The 24,355-nt window shown below is 36.7% G+C and overlaps 1 protein-coding gene across 1 annotated transcript in view; it reads left to right on the top strand.

The window, feature by feature from the left end:
* Positions 1–21,556, top strand: part of ALG13 (ALG13 UDP-N-acetylglucosaminyltransferase subunit) — a 65,347-nt gene extending 43,791 nt beyond the window's left edge. Inside the window, 7 exon segments of the mRNA XM_044235122.1 lie at positions 248–328; positions 3,524–3,595; positions 4,803–4,968; positions 11,918–12,079; positions 16,697–16,737; positions 18,641–18,824; positions 20,644–21,556. Of these exon segments, the coding sequence (XP_044091057.1) occupies positions 248–328; positions 3,524–3,595; positions 4,803–4,968; positions 11,918–12,079; positions 16,697–16,737; positions 18,641–18,824; positions 20,644–20,909 (972 nt within the window). The 3' untranslated portion in view covers positions 20,910–21,556.
* Positions 21,557–24,355: the final 2,799 nt, after the last annotated feature.

The following is a 24,355-nucleotide window of genomic DNA, read 5'->3' as shown; positions in this document are numbered from 1 at the left end:
AATGTATTTAAATTAGAATAATCTTATGAGGTAGTTAGGGCTTCATTCCCATTTTGTAGATGAATAAATTAAGACCCTGAAATTAATCTATTTAATGATATTCCTAATGTGTTGATAGAAGAGGAAATTCAGACATTGGCAGCGATGATTTTTAAGAGGATTTTATTATGACATTTTGGTAAGAACGGGCCATAAGTCATTGCTTCATATAACAAAAGTTTGTTTCTTGGTTATGCTTTGTGTCCAGTGGAGGTCTACAGGAGGGCTCTGCTCAGGGACTCAGGCTGATAGACGCTCCATTCATGGTTGCCAAGGGAGGAACCAAAAGGTAGTGAATGGCGCCCTGGCTCTTAGAGCTTCCACCTGGAGATAACACCTGTCACTTTCTTTTTCATTAGCCAGAGTATGTTCCACTGAAGTATCTAACTTCTGTTGCCTGAAAGTCAAAAAGTTGGAAATATTTTAACAGCACTAAGGACCATGACATTGAACTCGGACTCCCTCCCACAAGCAGAATACTTGCTTCCACCTCAAGGGATGCAATCCAAAAATCTCATTCAGTGTAATTAAACTTAAAGGCCAAAGTTTCTGGGAAATGTGTAGTACTCTGTGCATTGGGTCCAGATGTGGCTCACTAAAACCAAAGACACAGAGTTGTTTAACCACTAGATGCCCAGTTTATAATCGTGGAGCAGGGACTGAAAAAAATGGCAGTAAAAATTCCCATTCAGAAAGGGGTGGGGGAATGGGAGAAAAAGTTAATGGCCGTAGCAATCCTGACATCATGGACAGCCACTGTGGGGCCCCCAGCCTAGGCATGGGGATTGTTCTCTGGAGGGGCTCTTTGATTCATTGTTTTCTGGGGCTGTTGGTTGCTGCAAGGCCCTTCTTTCCTTGGTCATATTTGAAGCAGCTTTCTCAGCCTGCTTCTTACTTGGAGAAAATTGGGAGCCCAGGGGTCATTTTATCTCACTTGGATGGTTTTAGTTCTGCTCATAGTTTCTTTGGCTGTGTGATTAATTTATTCTGCTTCTCTGTATGATTCCTCTTCATTTCATATGCCAATAGCCATACTGACAATTCTTTATAGATAAACTACTTAGATTTGCTATAATTTGCCTTCTTATCCCTGTGTCTCTATTTGATTGCAAGTACCTTGAGCTTATCAGGGATGGAGGAGCCATACTTTTGGTGGAGGCTTTTCCATGAGCCATTTTTTCCAGTTGGAAGGATTCAGTGGGTGTTGCATTCTTAGTTGGAGTCTTGCTTTGAAATATCTTCATGCAATCAGATTTTAACAACTTGGTTTTTGCTTCGAAGCCAAGTTTTAACTGCTCTTCATTGTTCAACGTACTTACCCATTTTATATTTTACAGCTTTGGTTGAAGCAGCTGTGTCTTCAACCTTGTAAGTCCCTGTATTTCAAGGATTCTCTATTCCCTTTCGTTCTTGCCTATAAACTCCTTTTCTATACACATCTTGTCTTAAAAAATGTTGCTAAACTCTGCCAACAGTAATCAAAACACAAAATTAACATTGTTTTCCAAACCTTCCCTAAGAAACACAAGTCATTATCTCCTTTACAAGTTAGGTTTTTGTTAGAGTAGCATCCCACTTCTAATTACCAAATTACTGTTCCAGTCAAGCTGTTATGCTGCAGTAACACCCATCCCCCCAACCTTAGCTGCTTAACACAGGACAGTTGTTCTTGCTCATGTTCTGTGTCTGATGTAGATTGGTAGCAGGTTTTTATTCATCATAGTTACTCGGGGCATCCAGGCCAATGGACATGTGTACTTTCAGTCACTTTTCAGGAACAGAGATAGGGTGATTGAACACTGGCTTTTAATATTTCTGTTCATACTGACCAAGTAAGTCACATGCCCACCCCTAACTTTAGTTGGGGCCAGGAAGAACAAGTTACCATGTACCCAGGAGAACTGGAATATTTGTAAAAGCTTGAATAACAATCCTCTCTTCTCTAATTACGTTAATCTTAATCTTACATACTAAATTTTCGTTTTCACTGTTTGAGCAGTACATCTTAGGAATGAAAACTATGATACATTACTCTCATCCCCTTATTTCTCCTTCCCTTTCCTAACCCCTTCTAGAAGAATAGTTTTTCTTCTCTCACTGTGCCATTAGTATTCTCATGTCGTATGCTTCTTATGCTGTTTCTTGAAATAGCCACCCCAGTGAAAAAAAAAACAAGTAAAAATCTCACCATTAAGGATGACAAGAATAGATATTTAATTCCTTCTTTATTTTTTTGATACTTAATTTCTTTCTATCCCTTTAATTTCATTTGTCACATGTTCCTTTTTGTTTTGAACTTAACTTGATCATACATCCTCACTGGCTTCCAGTCTCTTCAGGATGTGCTCCACTCCCCACTCCCTAGTCACCAAATCTATAGCAAGTTTCTAAGTAATTTTTTCTTCACAGCATGCTGTGGGGAAAGGACCATGCAGGACTTATAGATGTCTAGGCACAGAGCCTCCTAAAAAAAAACCCACAAATATTTATTGCTGTTCATTTCTCTACCCAACTCTCAACTAAATCTTTCTGTAGAATTGTTCAGCATTCACATTGGGCCCTCTGAATCAAAGCCAAAGTTTACTTTTTAGCAGGTGCTTTGGTTGTACTTGAAAACTGACTTTAGAAAAGTGCAATCCATGGTAAGTTGGGTTCATCATCCATATGATTCATCTTGTTTTCTGTGATCACTTCCCTTGATTCCCTTTGTGCTCTTACCATTGTTAAACCAATTTCTGCTGCTAGGTGTTTTGTTTTTGTTGTCATGACAATTTGTCAAGAATAGCTGACCATTTAAATAAGTTTTTTCTTTAATTTTAAAAAAAATTTATTTATTTGACAGAGAAAAAGAGAGATCACAAGTAGGCAGAGAGAGAGGGGGAAGTAGGCTCCCCGCTGAGCAGAGAGCCCGATGTGGGGCTCGATCCCAGGACCCTGAGATCACCACCCAAGCCGAAGGCAGAGAGGCTCAACCCACTGAGGGGGTTGAGGCACCCTAGAACTGCGCCTTATAAAACCATTTTTACTTTCACAAAGACCTTGAGCCAGAAGGGCATAGTATTCAGATTATACTCCATCCTGTTTAGATAGGATATATCTGAATAACCAGATATTCACCCTTGTCCCAAGCTACATTTTTAGATGGAATGCTTTTGTTTAGTAAAACTGTTGTTGGTCCTACTGATTTTGAAGCTTTTAAGGCAAGAAAGGCCACTGAAAAAGTGTTCAAATTATATCCTCCACTACATTTTAGTATCTACATTGGACTAGAATTGGATATGATCAGGTTCTCTGTGGATGGGAAATAGCATAGTCACCTAAATCAGGCACTGGGGTGATACCTTTTGGAACATTATCTCAGTAGTTGCTTCCAAATCTGAGTACTTTCAGGACAGATCACTTTTCACTTAATTCTAGAAGATGTTGAAACAAAGCATGTTTCTTGATTTATCTTTATTTAACTGTACTTCTGTATTCATTAAAGTCTCTTCAGGACAGAAGACCATGTTCTATGTCTCCTCAGGACACAGTTACCTCATACAGCTACCCCCAGAAGGTAATCTTAATAGTGTTACTAAGCAATCAAATGGGCTGACTTTTTTTCTTTTTATTGTCCTTGTCCTTCATCATATTTAAGTATTATTGTGCTTTGTGGTGCCTGGCACAGTGATTAGTAAAATTCAACAAATTGATTATCTACTGTGTTCCAGACACTGGTCTGTGTACTGGTGTTTGATTACTGATAGTCCTTCTGTTCTGAACCTCTTATGTAACGAGTGAATTAAAGTAAATTACTGGTCAAGTCTCTTTCATTTACTGAAGCTGAAATGTAAAGAATAGGGAGCTAATGTCAGAAAAGTTGCTGAAACCATGGAAGTGAATAAGATAATCCTGGGAAAGGAAGAGATTGAGAAGGGCATCCAGAACAGATCCTGTAGACCACCAAATTTTAGCAAAGGGTTAGAGAAGGAATAGTTAAGCAGAGAGGAAAAGTAGGAGAATGTATTACTGTGGGAACCTCAGGAAGAGCATGTTTCAAGGAGTAGTCAAGTGTCAGTTGCTACCAAGAGGTCAAGCACCATAAGGACTAGCAAGAGAGTTTTGGGAATTGTTGCCATGAAGACCACTGGTGACTGAATGCAGTTTCTGAGGACTGGAATGGGTAGCAACCACACAGCAGTGGGTGGTAAAAAAATGGAGATTGCATTGAGAGCAGCATGTTCAATAAGTGTCTGTTACTATGTAGTGAACATCTCTCTGTGTCCAGTGCTGTATTGGGTGCTATGGCCTCATGAGAAAAACAAATTGCAGTCCCGTGAAGTTTACACATAAAAAAGCAAAGCATCTTTTCTGTTAAAAAAAAGTGTGTGTTAGTGTGGGGAAATGTATATACATGTAGAAACAAACATACAAATCTCTGGATAATATGTAGGAAATCCAGAGGTTACCTGTTTGGGGAGAGGGGAGAGGAACTAGGCAGAGGGAAGATACGGGTTGGAAGGAAACATTTCATTGTATACAGTTTTATACTTGATCTTTGAATCATATTAATGTGTTATTTTTTCAGAAAAATACATTTAAAAATTAAGATCTTGAAGTTAATTGTAGTCTTTGAAGGAAATAGCCTTATATAGGTTTTACATAAAGATTGATTTCTCAGTGTTGTAGTTATCTAAATACTGTATCTTGAAACTTAGGTTCAGATAAGAAACAGTGTTTGAGAAATAACTAAACTTTCCTAAATTTTTCTTCTGCACTTACAGGTGATGGTAAATTCTTCAGCAATTGCAGCTTCCTGTGCCAATAATGTTCCAGCTTCTGTTTTACCTAACTGTGCAGCGGCTAATCAAGCTAGTAGTACCACTTCAGTTTCCTCACAGAATGTTATACAGCCTCTATTTGTATCTCCACCTATGCAGGGCAGGCCAGGTAGGTTATTAGTGGTTGCTTAGTTTGGGAAAACTCATGATTAGATAGGGTTACTTTAATTTGTAGTATTAAATTTGTTTTAACCTACTTAATAAAGTATGTTCTGTATTTGAGGAATCCATGAGATTTAAGAGCCAGGGTTTCTAATTTTTTTCTTGCAAATTTGGCTTTGAGATGATTTTGTAGCTATTGTTTTGCTACCCTACTGAAAATTTAAAGGACTTTACTAGTTAAACTGAGTTAAGTTTATTATACAGGAATTAAAGTTGAGGTGTTTCATGCTTCACGGAAGTAATTCCTGAAAAGTTTGCTGTGAAATACATTGCCATATACATCATTTTCCCATGAATGTTGTAAGAAAGAATATAGGCTCTAGAATTTAAGAAACTTAGGTTAGAATTTTGGTTTTACAACTCACTACCTCTGTAATTTTGGACAAGTTACTGAGCCTTTCTCACTTATGAGCTTGGGGTTACTGGTAGTACCAATTTATGAAGTGGTCATGAAATTCCAGTGAATTAACATAATTTAGAATTCTCAGAATTTTGGAAAGCTGGTGGCAACAACAGCATAGCTATTTAATCTGAGTCCTCAAATAAAAATGGAAATAGCAAATCTAAAACCTATGGGCAACATTTACAATGAACTAGGTGACAAGGTATCCCCACAAACTCCAAAACTTAAGCAGGGAGGGACAAATCACCAGTCACAAGACCTGCATGCTATCAGGGTCTGTGTGGGAGCAAGAAGACGGAAGCATCGGGGAGGTTGTCTGAAGGACCTGAGAACAGAAGAACCCCAAAAGCTAATAAGAATTCACTGGAAAGTGGGGTGGCCAGTTTGGAAGGAGCAGCTAAGACTGGGAGGGAATTTGACCTCGCCAGTACTAGGTGAGTGTTTGGGGGACATGGTAAAGGGACTTGAAGGGCTTGGAGCAATCCGGCCCCTAAGAACCCTCAAAAGTGACCTGCCAGGGCTCCCTGATAGGATAGAGAAACTGCCGGGAGTGGAATCAGAATTGACTGGAATTGGGAAAAGGATCTGTCCAGACCAAAGCAGAGGAGAATAGAACCATGGAATCCCAGAAAGCAGCCATGTTTTTGAATGCTACACAAAAACAAAATTACCCTGTATCTACCTCATTCTAAAGTTCATGAAAAATAATTTCACGTAACAAAGGAAAAGCACTAAAATGAAACCCTATACAAAGATATTTTAAGAACAAAAAAAGAATAATATCCCTAAGACCATAAAAGCATGTCAGAAATATGCCAGTGAAACAAACTAATAACTATTTCAGAATGAGCTAAAGATATAAATAATATAAAACATTAAAGAATAATTGGAATTAAAAATCTTAAAAAGAATAACAAGTCAGAATTAGAAAACCTCAAATGAAGTGACAGAACTCAGAAAAGCATTAAAAATGGCAGAAAGTGATTTCAGGTACTAAGACTAAACTATAAAGAACGTGACCAAGTATATACAACAGATAATGCTTTAAAAGAAAGATGTAAGAAGGAGGGGGAATCTAAAATGAAGAAAAGGAAGATAAAGATTCAAAAGTGACTTGTTAAAGTTAGGCAAAGGAGATCAAACACTCATAGAAGTCTCTGAAGAAGAAAACCAAAGTAAGGAAAAAGAACAAATATTGAAAACTATAATTCAGAAAACTTTTCCTGCAATTGAAAAACTTTAAAATAAAACTATATATTGAAACAACAATCTGAATACCTGAGAATATTGACCCAGAACAGTCAACACCAAGATAATTCTAGTAAAATGATCAGACTTCAAAGAAAAAGAAGGTCCTTTGATTATCTAGAGAAAAGAACGTATGGAGTATAAAACAAATAAAATGATAATCATCAAACTTTGACAACAGTGCTTCATGTTAGAAGAAAATGAAATAACATTTAAAATACGGAATGTGTAAAAGATTTTATATCCAACCAAAACTGATTTTCAAGCCTAAAAGGCAGTAGGAATTCAGAGAATATTACTTGCCTGAGCCCTTCCTGAAGAATCTGCTAAAACTGTGCTGTCAAATAAGGTAATCACTAGCCACATACGACAATTTAAGTTTTAATTAATTACAGTTAAATAAAATCTTCAGTTGTTCACTTGCACCAGCCACATGCTAGGTGCTTAAAGCCACATGTGGCCAGTGGCTAGTGTCTTGGACAGCACAGATATGGAATATTTCTTCTGTCACGGAAAGTTGTATTAGATGGACATCAGTGTACCAGAGAATGAGTTGATTTTTAGATTACCAAAACAAAGACATCAACATAAGACCTAATGGTAAGTTTTAAATCTATAATTACCTTAAGAGTTAAGACAATGAGGGTTAAGAGGTGGAGAATACACTGTATAGTAGCAATAACCTTACGTTTGGACAATGTAGATATTGTATGGCTATTCTTTGAAATAGAGTTGAGAGACCATGTGCCAAGAATTTTTTAATCGTTTCAGTAATTACATGAGATTCTTTTATCTAGATAATCAGATTGTTATTCTGAGACTGTGTAATGTCGCCTAAAACAAATGAGTATGGGATATTCTAATTTTATCTCCTTGTGCCCTTGCAAACCAGGAGTCTAACTATGGAAGAAAGATAATATGGATATAATAAGGCTAAAGAAAAGCTTTTATGGTCTCAAATTTGAATTGGAAGTATCAATATAACTTCTGGTGTTTTATCGTTAAATATATGTGTATGTTTCCCAGCTCTGTCCACTGAAAAGACCTAGAAACAATGAATATTCTTAGCACTCATTTTGTGGTCTTGAAATACATTTCTCAAGCAGCTTTGTGGAGAAATGGCTGCTGATTCCAGGTCTGGGCAGGAAATGTTCGAGATGAGCCTATATCATTTTGTCATACCAGAGAGTGAAGAAGCTATTAGACTCCTGGGGCCATGTCAAAAGAACTCAGGAGCCATCTTGAAGAGGTTCCTATTGGCCAAAGATAGAGCAGTTTGAGTCTCAACAATGATAATTACAGCAGACTGGAACATATCAAATATGTTGGATTTAAAAGTTCTTAATGATATTTTAAAAATTGGTCACCTTAGGAGAAATAAGCCAGTTCATTATCCTAACTGGAAAATAAAGTGAACGAATAAAGCCTTTGTCCTGCCTACCTTATATGAACTGTACCACTGGGTAACCAAGTAGATGAAAGGAAGTTTCTGTATATTAGTGTTCTAATCAGTGAGGATAATTATTTTGCAGTCCTTACTGAATAGGTATTAAATAGCAGTTAGCTGTGAAGATTACAGAAACATTATCTATAGATGTGTTAAATCAATCCCGAGTCTGATCAGTCTCCTGGATCTAGCTGCCTATTTGCAGGAAATAACAGAAGAACATATTGAAACACCGTGACTATATCATCAGGAAAATTAAAGACTGTGGGAAAATCAGTAGGTCAAAAGGCCCAGATTTTTCAAAAGAAAAACTGAAAGGAGATGACAGAGATGGAGAAAAGACCAATAGTAAAAGAGATTCAAGACGTCAACTTTTAAAAGCTACCTAGGGATGCACATTTGGAGGTCAAAACTCTTAAAACCACAAACGAGTGATTACTGTGAAAGTCAGGGTAATGGTTAAATTACGGTGGGAAGGAGGGTTGTAATTGGGATAGGACACAAACTTGTTTTCTGGAGTGACTGACAGAGTTTTATTTCTTGGCCTGGATAGTGTCCACCTTAAAACAATTTGTTGTGATTTTCTCTCTGTATCTGATTCACTTATAATTTAAAAATTAAGTGCTTAGCCTAGTTCCTAGAGTAAAAACATTCAATATATGTTCATTAATGAGTATAGAAAGTTTGCACTGAAAGTGTTATTGTAGACCCTGGTTTTACTGCTTTGTGCTAATTGCAAGGAAAAGTATTACATGTCTGCTTTGGAGACTACTGAGCATAAGATGAAATGACAGGTGAATCAAGCATTGGAGTACCTCATTTATGTAGTCCTTGAAAGCTTGCCATTTAAATGCCAGGTTGTGTTCTGTATAGATACTTCTAAAAATGTATTTTACTTCTTGTTCTTTGAGTCGCTTATCAACCTCAGCTGTAACTCTACTAGGTCATGGCTGCCATTTAATCGGTCTTTAACATTCCTTTCACTCCTCTAGATGAAACAGCTCATGTTTCCCATTGTGTTATTCATGTGTCTCTCTGGCAGCCCCAACCCATCCTCCATTATGAAGTCACTTACCTGCCAGGTGATTAGATGTGATGATTGCCTTTAATATGAATCTCCTCATAGGCATTAAATACTGTTACCTGAGCTTTGGTAACTGTTCCCAAGGCTTTTGTCAGGGCCAAGACTAGTGAAAATTTAAGAGTGCCAAAAAACCACAGTAATCAAGGTAAATAAAACTTTAATGTACTTTATTTTTCTTAGAACGTGTATATACATAGGAGCCAGGTCAGGGAGTAGGGGGACAGAGGGAGAAGGAGAAAGAAAATTTTGAGCAGTCTCCATGCCCAACACAGAGCCCGATGCGGGGCTCGATCTCAAAACCCTGAGATCACCTGAGGGATATCAAGAGTTGGATGCTTGGGTTGCCTGGGTGGCTCTGTCCACTGTCTGCCTTTGGCTCAAGTCATGATCCTGAAGTCCTGGCACTGAGCCCCATAGTGGGCTCCCTGCTAAGCAGGGAGTCTGCATCTCCCTCTGCTCCTCCCCCTACATGTGTGTGCAAGCTCTCTCTCTCTTTCTGAAATAAATAAATAAAATCTTAAAAAGAGTTGGATGCTTAACCAGGTGCCCCTAATGTAATTTTTTAAAACCAAGAGTAATCCTCCCCCAAAAATCCATGGTGAACAAAGGATCAAAATTTTAAATAAAGACAGGGTCTGTGGGCCAGGCTTAGGGTGAGTTGAGTGAGGAACTCTTTGGATCATGCAAGTGCAGGCTTGGATCCTGTCTTCATTTAGAACTTTGATATTTTACTCATAATGGATTTTTTGGTGGCCCCTTGAATTTTGCACCTCACTGCACCTAAGTCCCCACCCAGCCCTTTGATGTGTAGAGAAGTCACACCTTACTTTGTATATTCATATGCTCTTCTGAAACGTCTTGAAACAGACTGTAGCTTCGTAAACAGGGGAAATAAGCATTTTGAATGTACTACGTTTGTTTCCATTAATATTTTAGGGAAGTTTGTATTGTTTTGGAGCTATCCCTTAAATTCTGTTAAACCCATAGAGCCCTGTTAAGTTTATAAATGTGATGCTCATGTATGTCTAGAACATTGGGAAATTATAAAAGCTTTTTCTTTGGGGATGTACTATAATATGCATTTTCAGGGAAGGTGAGTTCAGATAAAATAATCTCCAAATTTCTTCTGCTCTGGATTCTCTCAGGCCTATGAGAACTTACTTAGCTCTCCATGTCTAGTAGTTGGTTTTTTCCTAGTGATCATAATCACATTCTGCTATCTTTAGGTAATTCCTAATTTATTTTTTTTAAATGGTGTGATTTGAATGCTAGTTTAAAAGGAATATAAGTGGAGCTTTGTTGAAAAAGCCATTACTTTATAGAAAACAAATTTATAAAGCCTTCTGAATATTTGGAGATAAATTCTAAAAATTAAATGCCTCTTCTAAATCTGTGAAAGTGGAGATTTCTACATACATGACAAAACTCCAAAAACTGTTGAGCATGTTTTAAAATTTTACTGTTTAATTTAGATACAGTAAGAATCATTTTTTGGTGCCCATTTCTGAGACTGGACAAGGTGTAGAGTTGTTTATCCAAGTTTTAAATCACCCTAAGACATCCACTATCACTGTTAGCCTGTATAAAGGCTATAGTATAAAGGCTATAAAAAGTATATATATATATATATATATATATATATATATATATATATATAAAGCTATATAAAGTATAAAGGCTATAGTAAGTATATTGTAAGTATTTATGTTGGTGAATAAAAACAAGGATTATTTCTAATACTTGACCTTAAATTCTCCTTGCTAAATTATCAGAATAACAAATTCAGCTTATGTTCACTGTTCCTGTACTAAACTTAAGTGTTCTTCAACTCTGAACTTAAATCTTTATTGAACAATGAGACTAAGGTTTCTCTACTTCTCAGGGTTAAAATTATAGTGCAGGTAACACAATAAATTCAGTACTTAAATGTCTAAGTTGGCTAAAATCATTGAATTGAATGGTTGTATCATCAAATCTAACAAATTTATCTGGTATGTGTATAGGAGATACTTATTTTTACTATGTTGGAACTGTTTCATTTCCTTTATCTTCATAGAGGAAGAATGTATTCATATTTAAACATAATTATATTTGAATTTCTTACATCAAAAATTGAAACTCCTGAATGAATATTGTTTTTACTATAGTCACAGGTATTCAGAAAGTCAAAGGGACAAAATATTTCATCTAGCCTGTGTTACCTTAGAATTGGAACTGTCATGGTTTAGAATGCCCGATATTCCAGTGATACTATGAAGTAGAAACCTTCAAGGATTACTTAAATCTGTGATCTGTGTAACTTAGTCTCTCTTATTAGCTTCTACATATTGTGATTTGACTAAGGATGGCAGATGGCTGAAAACATCCTTAACTTTGTGTTAAGCTAAGTAAAAATTTTACTTTAATGGTATTTCATTTATGTACTTGTTAGCTGATATTTTTTTAAAGTCTTGATGGTCAAAAGTGCAACTTCCAGTTTTTTCCTTTTAATTTCAAGTAATTACTTTAACTCAAAATAACCTGTAATGAGCTCCCAGTTTCAACTGGCATGTCTAAGAATGTGGGCAATTCACCTTCCAAATTTTTAAGTCAAACCATAAGAATTAGAATTGTTTGACCATATTGGGGACACAAAAGTAGAAGATGAACTACTGCTTATAAGGTGTTACAGTTGTGCATTTGCTACTTTGTTGTTTTCTTTTCTTTTTTTTTAGTGATTGCTTCACCATCTTACCCATACCTTTCTGCTCCTATTCCTGCTGCTGCTGGTTCTTTACCACCTCCACCTCCTCCTCTTGAGGTGGGAGAGGCTTCAAACTTACCACCACCACCTCCACCTTATTCCTGTGATCCAAGCGGCAGTGATCTGCCTCAAGGTAAGGAGATTCTGAGACTTGTGTGAGGGTTATTTAGTCTGAAGTTTTTTGTTTTTTTTTTTAGAGCATATCTCTTTCTCATTGTCTACTAGGGGTAGGGCCCAAATGGAAATTGACCTGAGAGCATAATGCCAGGTAAATGACTAAAAAAAGAAGGAACTGAAAGCTGATAAAAAACTTCTCCATAGTCAAGAAGTGGATGTTTTTTTGGATAGCTACAGGTCTGTCTGGAACATTTTCTCTTTGTTCTCTCAACTACCTTTTTTTTTTTTTGAAAAGCAGGAATTGATACCAAAATTTCTCCATTTCTTAAATTCCTACCATAAGTGTATGAAATTGTTATAGCCTTTGATATTTAGGATTCCAAGTGAATTTTGAAGTTTGAGAAGTTTTTTTTTTTTTTTGAGGAATTGGTCTGATTGGCTTCAGATTTTAATCGTGGTATGTTTTAATTAAGCTAAGAAATAGCTTTCCATTGAAAGTTCTTTGTTACTCCTCAGTTTGGCAGTGTCTCTCAAGAGAATTGTAGTTGAAAGTTGTTTGTAGCTTGTTTGTACTTCTTTGCTGTAAAATTCTCTGATTTTTCTAGCTGCTTCTCTATTTTTATTTTTTAACTCCTGCATAGTAACCAAAATCTTTAATTCCATGCTGTTCTTTTTCTCTACCTTACAACTTCATTATCATCTTTATATACATGATTCATAAATCTATCTGGTCCTGGCCTCTGAAATTAGTTACTTACCCCTAGCTACTTTGTAGACATTTTCACTTGGCTTTTTTTCTTTCATTTCAAACTCTGTCTTTAATGAAATTACTCATCTTTTATCTCCCTTTCTTCGTTCCAGGCCAGGCAAAACACTGACTCCTTGGCTTTCTGTTTTGTTAATACTGCTTCATTTCCGCTTGATTTACCCAGTATCTAAACCCTAATCCCTTCACTCTTCTTCTCTCACTTACCTATCCCTGCTCAAGATCTACTCTGTGAGGACAAGATCTACTCTGTGAGGACATAATGGTGATTTTGCATTTCCCAACATTTCATTTTGAAAAAACCAGGGGCACCTGGGTGGTTCAATAGGTTAAACATCTGCTTTTGGCTCAGGTCATGATCCTGGGGTCCTGGGATGGAGCCCCATGTCAGGTTCTCAGCTAAGTGGGGAGCCTGCTTCTCCCTCTCTTCTGTGCTCATCGTGCTCTCTCACTACCTGTCTCTCTCTCTCTCTCAAATAAATAAATTCTTTTAAAAAAAAAAAGAAAGAAAATGTTCAAATATACTATACATGAAACTTGAATTTCAATATGAATAGTCATGTATTCACACCTTAGATTCTATCCATTAACTGTACTTGCTTTATCCCAGATCTGCCTGTCTTTCCTTCCATCCATCTCCTTGTCCATCAAGTCATCCATTTCAATTTTGGTGCATTCCAAAGTAAATTGCAGACATCAACATTCTTCACCATAAAAACTTCAGCATATACCATATGACCTTTCCGATATGAGGAATTTGAGAGGCAGGGTGGGGGGCTCATTGGGGTTAAGGAGGGAAAAAATGAAATGAGATGGGGTTGGGAGGGAGACAAACCATAAGAGACTCTTAATCTCACGAACAAATAGGGTTGCTGGGGGGTGGGGGTTAGGGATAGGTTGACTGGGTTATGGACTTTGGGGAGGGTATGTGCTGTTCACCAGTGAGTGCTGTGAAATGTGTAAGCCTGATGATGCACAGACCTGTACCCCTGGGGCAAATAATATGTTAATAGAAAAATAATTTTAAAAAACCCTTCAGCATACATATCATTAACTAGAGTTTGGAGTTTATTTTTTTCTTTTGATGTAAAGCTATAATGTACAAATCTTAAATGTATACTTGCTGCGTTTTGAGAAATGAGTAGATGCACCTTTGCGTAACCCAAATCCCCATCAAAATATAAAATAATATCATTATCTCACTGTTAACTCATGCCCCTTCCCAGTCTTTTTCTACCCCCGCCTCTACTTACCCTCAAGAGGTATTCACTGTTTGATTTTTTTTTGTCAGTTTCACTTGTTTTTAAATTTCATATAAATATACAGTATATACTTGTTATGGTAGGCTTTTTAAACTCAGCCTCATATTTTTGGTATTCTTCCATATCATTGCATGTATCAGTAGTCCATTAGCTGTTATTGCTCAGTATTTCATTGTATAAAAATTCCCATTTAGGGGCACCTGAGTGGCTCAGTCCATTAAGCGTCTGCCTTTGGCTCAGGTCATGATCCCAGGGTCCTGCTGTATGTTGGGCTCCTTGCTCAGTGGGGAGCCTGCCTCTGTCTCTCCCCCAGCTCATGCTCTCTCTCTTGCCCTCTCAAATTTAAAAAAAAAAAACTTAAAAAGATTTTGTTTTTATTTATTTATTTGATAGACACAGAGAGAGAGGGAACACAAGTTGGGGGAGTGGGAGAAGGAGAAGCAGTCTTCCTGCTGAGCAGGGAACCTGAGGCAGGGCTCGATCCCAGGACCCTGGGGTCATGACCTGATCCGAAGGCAGACACTTACTGACTCAGCCACCCATGCACTCCCCAAATAAAAAAAAATATTTAAAAATTCCTGTTCATTCTTTTGTTGGTAGATATCTGGGGTATTTACATTTTGGGGCTTTTGTGAATAAGGCTGTGAATATTCTTAGAAAAAGTCTTTATGAACCTATGTTTTCATTACCTTTGGGCAGTACTCAGGAGTGGAATTTATGGGTCATAGAAAGGTGTGTGTTTAGTTGTACAAGGAACTGCTGGTCATTTTTCCAAAGTTGTATCTTTTTCTGCTTTTTTAAAAAGATTTTATTTATTTGAGAAAGAGAGTACAAGCACGGGGAGGACAGAGGGAGAAGTAGACTCCCTGATGAGCAGGGACCCCAATGCAGGGCTTGATCCAAGGACCCTGCAATCATGACCTGGGCCGAAGTTAGATGTTTAACTGACTGAGCCACCCAGGCGCCCCTTATCTCTTTCTAGTTTTGTAAGAATTCTGCACCTGATTATTTTACTTCTAAACATTTTCTGACATGTGATCTACTCAAATTCTTCCCCCTCCAGTCTCCCATCTTTCTGTTAAAATCTGGTTATTTTCATGATCTCTTCCATTATATTTCAAAGTGATGTTTTTGAGTTTTTATATAGTCCCTTTCTGTGCTCCTTTTTTTAAATAGCTTGAGATCTAATTCACATACTATAAAAGACACCCATTTGAAGTATACAATTCAGTGGTTTTTCGTATATTCACAAATATGTGCAATCATCACCACTATTTCTAGAACATTTTCATCACCCCAGAAAGAAACCCTGTACCCATTAGCAGTCATTTCTCATTCCCCTGGGCTACCATTCTTCTGCTTTGTGTGTCTAAAGATTTGGCTATTCTGGACATTTGACATATATGAATCATGCAATATGTGGTCTTTTGTGACTGGCTTCTTTCACTTGGCATGATATTTTCAAGGTTCATCCATGTTATAGCATGTATCTGTACTTCTTTCTTAAAGCTGAATAATATTCCATTGTATAGGTATGTCACATTTTATTATCTATTAGTTATATTATCTATTAGTTGATGCACAAGTGCATTGTTTTCTCCTTTTTGCTGCTATGAATAATACTGCTGTGGCCATTTGTATACAAATTCTGTGTGAACATACATACACACATCAAGGAATGGAATACTGTGCCATTTGTGAATTTGCTTCCTGCTATTATCTTTTGATATTCTTTAGTTTAGCCTTTATACTCCTATACTCCTATTTACTGTGGAGTCTTTGTACTCCCACATAATGGTTCAAAATATAAAAGTTGACTGTTTTAAAATGGTAGTAAATATATTTCTACATATCAGAGGTCTCCAATTTAAGAAAGAGGGGTTTACTTGAAGTTTGTTAGTGGGACTCAAGTTACTTAGAAGAATGTATAGATCCCAGGCCAATCAATAAAAACACATTTAGAGATACAATTAGAATGCTACAAGTATTCCCTCTTCTCTCATACATCTAGTTTTTATTATGAAATATGTTAAGTTCTATGGAGAAGTTTTTATCACCTTAGGATATAAACTATTTTGAGTTACCTTTCTTAACTGCCTCCTCTTTTTGGAGTTCTAGCGGTATGGTATGTTAGTCATGTTAAGTAAAAGTGAGGTGAATTGTTTCATACAGTGCTAGTTACATTATTAGGCAACATTAATCATGGCATTAGTAGAGTATGAGTTTGTACTGTGTAGTAGCTCCATTAACAGAAGACCATTATGATTGGTTATGTACTAAATTGCTTGTCTCAAGAATAAAGTCTTGATTTTACTCTTGAGAGGAGCAAGAAAATGGCTTTACTGGATTCTTTCTAAATATTAGCAGAGTAGTATTTGCCCAATATTAAGACTAGAAATAAAATATGTATTTGGTAATTAAACCTTGCATCAGAAAATGATCTTACCTGTAGTGGCAGGTAAGTGGTCATTTACTGTAAGGTAGAATTGAGGGTGATGTTGATGCAGGAAGACTAGATTTATAACTAATACTCAAAAAGGCTCTTAAGTGGTAGTTCTAATTGCTTATGTCTTCTAGTTTTTAAAATTAAGATTTTTAATTTTAGATACAAAAGTTTTGCAGTACTATTTCAATCTGGGATTGCAGGTAAGTCATGATAAAATTGCTTTGACAAACTCTAGATTAAAAATGTAAGCTGGTTTGATAATCAGACTCTAACTTAAAAGCCACGAACACTGTGAGGAGCCTAAAAGTTGTCTTTTTTTTTTTTAAGATTTTATTTATTTGACAGATAGATCACAAGTAGGCAGAGAGACAGGCAGAGAGAGAGGAGGAAGCAGCCTCCCCACCAAGCAGAGAACCCGATGTGGGGCTCGATCCCAGGACCCTGGGATCATGACCTGAGCTGAAGGCAGAGGCTTAACCCACTGAGCCACCCAGGCGCCCCTAAAAGTTGTCTTTATAAGACAATTCTGAAGATGATATAAATCAGTTTTGTACGTGACCCTCCCAGTGCTTCAGTTCCTCTTATAAAATAATTGTTAAATTATGGCAAGTGGGGGCTCTAAGCAACACAACTTAAGCATTTATTGACCTCCATATTTAGCATCATATATATGCCAACCCTTCGCTGTGTTTTTCTGTTTCAGTAATAAATGGATCATTTGTCTTGCCTGAAACATTTTTATGGTTGTTTCTACATGTTATATGAAAAGTAATTGGACTGATTCAAAGATATTAAAGGGCTCTATTATTTTTAAAGCAGTTATGTGTTCATAAATATTTAACAAACATTGATTTTCACCACTCCCCTGAAATGTAGAAGGGTGGGGTACTGACAAATACCTTAATACCCTGAAAAGTGTCTCTAATTTCAGGTAAGAGCTCTTTTATTTTACTCTTTCAGACGTCATTTCCCCCTGAAATACACCTGACTTCTGATATAACAAGATGGCATATTTCCTAAAATGCAATGATGGATTTTAAGATTTGGCAGATATTAGTAAACTAGACAGACTCCTGGATAATGCTTAGATTAGTTCGTATTCCCAGACACTTACTTCACTAAAATGTTGGGCATTTCATTTCCAGAAAACTATCTTCTCCAGCTGGCACATATTTATAAATTAAGAATAGTGAATAGGTTTTTTGTTCTTTGAGACTATTTCCCAAATGCAGTTTCAAGAATTGAAAATATAAACTACTTGCACCTTCAGTTATGTTAGTTTATTACAATTACATGTGGAAACATTGTTAGTCATATTAGATGTATAAAGCATTTTATATTAAAACTAATAGCAGTAATAGCATTCATTATAGTACTTGTGAACTAAAGTATAAAGAAAATTGAAATCCTATGTACAACCACTATACACTGATACATTTCCTTATAGCTCATTTATCTCTTTTACAAAATATTTGATGGGCTCTGTAATTTTTTTAAGTTAACAATATGAGCATTTTTTCCTTAAATATTTAACAACATAATTTCTTTAATTTCCTGTATTGTATCCCATCACGGGTATGTCATAATTCATCCAGTTCCCTACTGTTGAATATTTGGGTGGTTCACTCTTGTTTTTTTAGTTAACATACAATGTTACATTAGTTTCAGGTGTACAGTGTAGTGATTTTATAAGTATACACTATGCTGTGCTTACCACATATATAGGCATCTGTCACCATACAACGCTATTACAGTACCATGGGTTATATATGTCTTATGCTGTACCTTTCATCCCTGTAACATATTCCACTCTATTTTTTTTTTAAAATAATGCTAGGAAAGACATCTTGTTATACAGATCATTGTGTATATCTGTAATTTCCTTAGGATGCCTTCTTAAAAGAATTCATGTATTCAAATAGGAGATACAGATGCTGCAAATGGTCTTAAAGTTGTAGTAGAGAAGATTTTCCAAATGTTCTTTTAGGTCAAAAATGCTACGCTACCTGAAAATCATAGCCCAACTTTCTTTTTTTTAAGTGAGGAACTCTGTACTACTTTAAGAAAAGAGATAGTAAAGTGTTTCTTTCTTTCTCACCCAAGTGCTATCACCACAACTACTGGCACTCCATGGTCTATGTGCCACAGATGCAGCAGCAGCAACATCTTCATGTAGAGAATTATCCAGTCTATTCGGAGCCATCTCCTCTGGTAGAGCAGACAGTTCCTCAGTTGTATGGTGAGGTGGGGAGACCAGAAGGCACACAGGTGGAAGCAACAACAAATGGTGAGTATGTAATGAGAGTGCCTGCAAGAAGGACAATTGGACTTTATTATGTGTAATTTAATAATAACCTTCAGATATCTCATTTGGTCCATATTCTAGACCCATGTTTTCTTGTTTGTCTTAGAGAGTGAGTATGAGCAGGGATGGAGGGACAGAGGGAGGTAGAGAATCCTAAATAGGCTCTGCGCTTAGTGCAGACCCTGATGCAGGGCTCAATATCACGACCCTGAGATGATGACGTGAGCTGAATTCAAGAGTCGGACACTTAACTGACTGAGCCACTCAGGCACCACTCAGGCTCCACTAGGCTCATGTTTTTTTAAACATGGTATGTGGACCCTTGAAGTTCTTGAGACCTTTGTATGGGATCCATGAAGCCAAAAGTATTCATCATATATTACACATATCTTAGAGATTTTATTTGTCTCTTCACTGTCACATTTTGCATTGGGGATTCAAAAATCATTAGTAGTAAAACTGCTGCCACCCAAGCACAAATCAAGGGAGGATCACTAAACAGTGCCTTCACTACCATATATAGTCATGATATGAAGATATCAGTAACTTTTGGGTTTAATCAAAAACGTTCTTGGGGCGCCTGGGTGGCTCAGAGTTAAGCCTCTGCCTTCCGCTCAGGTCATGATCTCAGGGTCCTGGGATCGAGCCCCGCATCCGGCTCTCTGCTCAGCAGGGAGCCTGCTTCTCCCTCTCTCTCTGTCTGCCTCTCTGCCTACTTGTGATACCTCTCTCTCTGTCAAATAAATAAATAAAATCTTTAAAAGTTCTTACTTTTACTAAATATTTATCTTTGAATAATTGTATGCAATATTCTGTGTGACAAAATGGGGACTATTCCTAAAGTATCATACATACTGAAATATGATTAACTATTTTTAATTGTAAACCATGAGACAGTGGCAGTCTTCATTCCACAGAGTTTGCTCATCTACATAATCCCAGGTAATGAAGGACTCCTTTTTATTATTTACATAGTCACTATAGCAAGGACAGAACTACATCTGTTTTCACTAAAACTGACTCATGGTAGCAAAAGTGGTGTAAAATTAAAGCAATGCCAGGATCTTAATGACATTCAGCATTAAATGTTTGGTCTTTAGGATGCTCTTCAGAACCTTCAAGTATAGACCAGATTGTATACACACCAGAGTTTTTAATTGCTAAAGTAATACATAATGGTTATTTGGAAAATATGTGTCACAGTGGGGAAACTATTGGATGACTTAATTGGGAATTACCCTTATGAGAACTTAAGTGACTAGAAGGACTCTAGAGAATGTTTTTGTATGTATTTAGTCTGTAGGTACCTAAATCATCCCAGAAAGATAGCTATCTCTAGGTAGACTACATTTGACCCATTATACACACACATATATTTCAATTTTTATAATTAGAAAATTTTCATATAATCTTCTAGCAGCCTGCTTTAGTCATTAATGTTCATATCAAAGGTGCTCTGGGATGCCTGGATGGCTCAGCCGGCTAAGCTTCCAGCTCTTGATTTTTGCTCAGGTCATGATCTCAGGGTCAAAGAGATCGAACCCTGCGTTGGGCTCCGTGCTAGGCATGGAGCCTGCTTGAGGTTCTTCCCCTCTGTCTCTGCTCCTTCCCCACCTCTTTTCCCTCTCTAATTAATTATTTAATTAATTAATTTTTAAAAAAAGTATTCTTGCCACATTTGCTGCGGATCTTTCCTATAGTTAGTGCTAAGTTTCACTTTTACCTGAACATCCATTTGTGTTATGTTTTAGTAAATCTTTGTATATAAAGTGTGTACTATATTATGCATTCTTTGTTTCAGGTACTTTTCCAAATGCTGACCCTGCATCTGTCCCTCATGGAGCCGTCTATTATCCAATGATGTCAGATCCCTATGGGCCACCACCTTTGCCAGGTTTTGATTCCTGTCTTCCTGTTGTGCCAGATTATCCCTATGTTGCCCCTTGGCATCCAGTTGGTGCAGCATATGGTGGTTCTTCTCAAATTCATGGTGCTATGAATCCTGGGCCAGTTGGCTATATTGCTTCACCTCCCTCAGCCTCTCATTACCTACCTCAGAATATGTAAGATTGAGCAGTATGAAGTACTCTTGCACTGCCATTCTTTGCTGTTTTGGTTTTTAAAAAGTGTTTTATGTTAGTGTTTAAGTGATTTAGATGGCTAGGGTGATTACTGTTGTATCTTATCTGTCTTTAAGATTATTTTATCTTTTGATTTAAAATACTACTTTAAATAAAGGAATATTACTTTGGGTTGTGGATAAAGAAATTGAGATGGATGTACAGGCTAACCCCATATTGAACATATTTCATCAGCTCTTTTCCTGTCAGCCAGCTTGTCAACTTTGTATTAGCTGATGGTTCCAGTTGATAAAAGGAATAAATCCTACAAACTATTTCCTTGGTTCAGATGTCACACATCATATTAAACCATGCAAAATTGGAATAACTCGACTTTTTTCTAGAAAATAAAAATATGAACATTTGCTTCTGGATAACTAAATATTAAATGAGAGTTTTTCAGGTTTCTTAAGAATTGTCTGAACTCAGTTATGTTCTGTGATATTAATCAGTTTTGAAGGCACATGGTGCTCTGCTTTAGATTTATTCCGTATGCTCTTTGATATTGGATTTATGTAACTGTTTTACTGCACAGTATTGAATTGGTGTCCTTTGCACAGTTAGCAGTAAATAAAAATAAGCATTTAAAATTGCTAAAATGAGTGGGGTTTTCTTTTCTTTTTCATGGCAACAAAGAGTACCAGATACTTGATTGTTCTGATGTTTTCTCCTGCTCTTTTGGTGGCAAAAAAAAATGTGATTTTATGACATGAACTGGTGGGTCCCCATTGAAACGTTATTCAGTCTCAAGATGTTATGATGCATAGTACCAGCTCTAGTTCTTTTCCCTTGAATATGTCCCTTTTTAGCTTGTGGGGGTTCTTTTAATCTTAACTCCCTTATGGAACTTTAATCTAGACTTGCTTTCTCATTGTCCTATACTTTCAATAGTTGTGTCTTTTAGTTTTTATTTTTAGACTTACCTTACATCTCTGTAGGCCTGCCTTGCCTTTTCTCTGACTTTCTGTGAGACCTATTTCATCTTTTCCCTTTTATCTACCCAAGGACCACAAGATTCTTTGTATTTATCAGTTCTCCTGTAAGGGGTTATTCATAATGAATGCTTTGCTGTATCTCACCTGACAAACAGCTATTGAAAAAGTATTCTTTGGTTGCCACAAAACTTATTTATATTGCCATCTTTAAAGGTTATTTATGTTTGTGAATTAGTCCATTTTTCCCACCTTAAGCTATACCCTGGCAAAAAGAACCATTGAGAACCTCCAGGCTCCAGGTGCCTTAGCAGCCTAAAGTACTGGAGGAGAATCCATTTTAAAGAAGATATCCTATCTTCAATGTACTGTTCTCAAGATAATTGATACTAATGAATTCTAAATCCATGTACTAGTTAAGACTCCTCTTTCTTAATAGTTAGGGAACTGGTTGTGTTTTGTTTTTAAATCCTTTATCTTGAGAAGTCCTTACTGTACAAATTGACATCAGACTTTAGGAAAGAAAGATAGGACAACAGTGTGCTGATCTTTGTAACAACCTGACTCTCTGTATTACTGCTTTAGCTTCTTTTCTCCTGACCTCCTGGATCCTCAGTGTGTGCAGCCTACAAATTGTTTGATGTTTTATGTAAAGGTTTATTTTGGTCAAGCTTAAAACATGGAGCAACCTATCTCCAGAATTTTTCAAATATGCTGACATTTCTGGAATATATATAACTCGCAGCAAGTGATTTTCCTGTATCTTAAACTCTCAAAGGTTTACTAATTAGCTTGTAAGGATTGTTTTAGAAGGTTATAGTCTTATCTTGAGAATGTGGTTCTGGAAATTGTGTGGTTTTGAGACAAGCATGTTTGCCTTGGGCTTCCAGTTGATTTGTTTTTATTTTAAACTTTTGGGTTGCTGCTTTCCTTTGATTTCCATTACTAATTTAAGTGATTTAATGAGATACTTCTTATTAACCAGAAAACCAGAAATCAGTAGTGTATAACTAGATCAACCTAATTGTTAACTGTCACCACTGTGGAAATTGGTATTATGGTCTGTTAAAATCGTACAAGTATAGTCTGCTTGTTGATGTATTATAATCATTCTTCTCAAAGAAATAATCAAGCATGTACCCTGACCCTCCTGTTGTTTTGGGGTTTGAGAGGATGAGGGTAACCTGTACTGCTGTTCTTGAAAGTAGTTTCTAGGTAAAAAGGAAGTGGTTTTTCTGGTAATTACAAAGTCCTAAGACTTAACTGTGTTTAATCATCCTTTTTTCCCCCAACATATTACCTCTTTAGGGCCCTTAATGTTACAAAAATACTTCCTGTCTTTCTTCTACTGCAAAGGCACTATGGTTCCTTCTTGACCCTTTACCTCTACTCTCTTCCTGAGACAGATCTGATTACACCAAAGCAAAGGTAGAAAGATGGATCATTTCCATAGTAAGGAAAATAATTAGAATTCTTTTTTATGCTGTGTACACTTATTTTCAAAATTAATTGCAGTTTTCTGCCTTGGTCTAAGAACAAATGAAAATATTAGATCTGCTGGGCGCCTGGCTGGCTCAGTGGGTTAAGCTGCTGCCTTCAGCTCAGGTCATGATCTCGGGGTCCTGGGATCGAGTCCCATATGGGGCTCTCTGCTCAGCAGGGGGCCTGCTTCCCTTCCTCTCTCTCTGCCTGCCTCTCTGCCTATTTGTAATCTCTCTCTGTCAAATAAATAAATTAAATCTTAAAAAAATATTAGATCTGCTTTACTATTGAAATTCAAGACTTAGGAATTTTTCAAACATCTTTAATTTCTTTTGGAACCTATAATCAAGGTATAACCTTTTAATTTGCTTTCAAAATAAAAGTAGGAACAAATCATTTCTTAGGTGAACACCAGACTTTCAGAACTTAATTTAGACATAAATCTCTATGAATAATGAAATATATATCCCATTGAGGGAGGGCTGTACATCAACTTAATACAGACTTTTTCTAAATCTGGAACAAATGTTCACTTTGCGTGAAACCTTTGAAGCCATTTTTATTTCCATTTGTCATAAAAATTAAATTTAGGAGAATGACTACAACAAAAGACCACCTCTTGTTTCCCCCATGTCACCTAGAATGTTAAGTTTCAATTGGAGCAGCTTGATTAGAACACTTGTGTAATGTTTCCGTTATCAAAGGCAGTTGCAGGGCTGTGTGTGGGGTCCCTGTGCATGAGGTGATAACAGGTTCAGGAAAGGATGGGCCTGAATTTATGTAACTACAGTGGGACTAAAACCACTTCAGAGTGATAAATCTGGGGATCACCTCAAAATCTGGGAGGCAGGGTTTATAGACAAAAGATGAGCTGTGTGTTAATTGTTGAATATTTGTTGAAGCTTGGGTTCATTATGCTATTCCCTCTACTTTAGTGTTTGAAGATTTTCCTAATACTTTAAAAAAAAAACCTGCCTTG

This window comes from Neovison vison, chromosome X, assembly GCF_020171115.1.
Source record: "Neovison vison isolate M4711 chromosome X, ASM_NN_V1, whole genome shotgun sequence".
Classification (NCBI taxonomy): Eukaryota; Metazoa; Chordata; class Mammalia; order Carnivora; family Mustelidae; genus Neogale; species Neogale vison.
The sequence above is the reverse complement of the archived record's forward strand: the minus strand, read 5'-3'. Positions and strand labels throughout refer to the sequence as shown.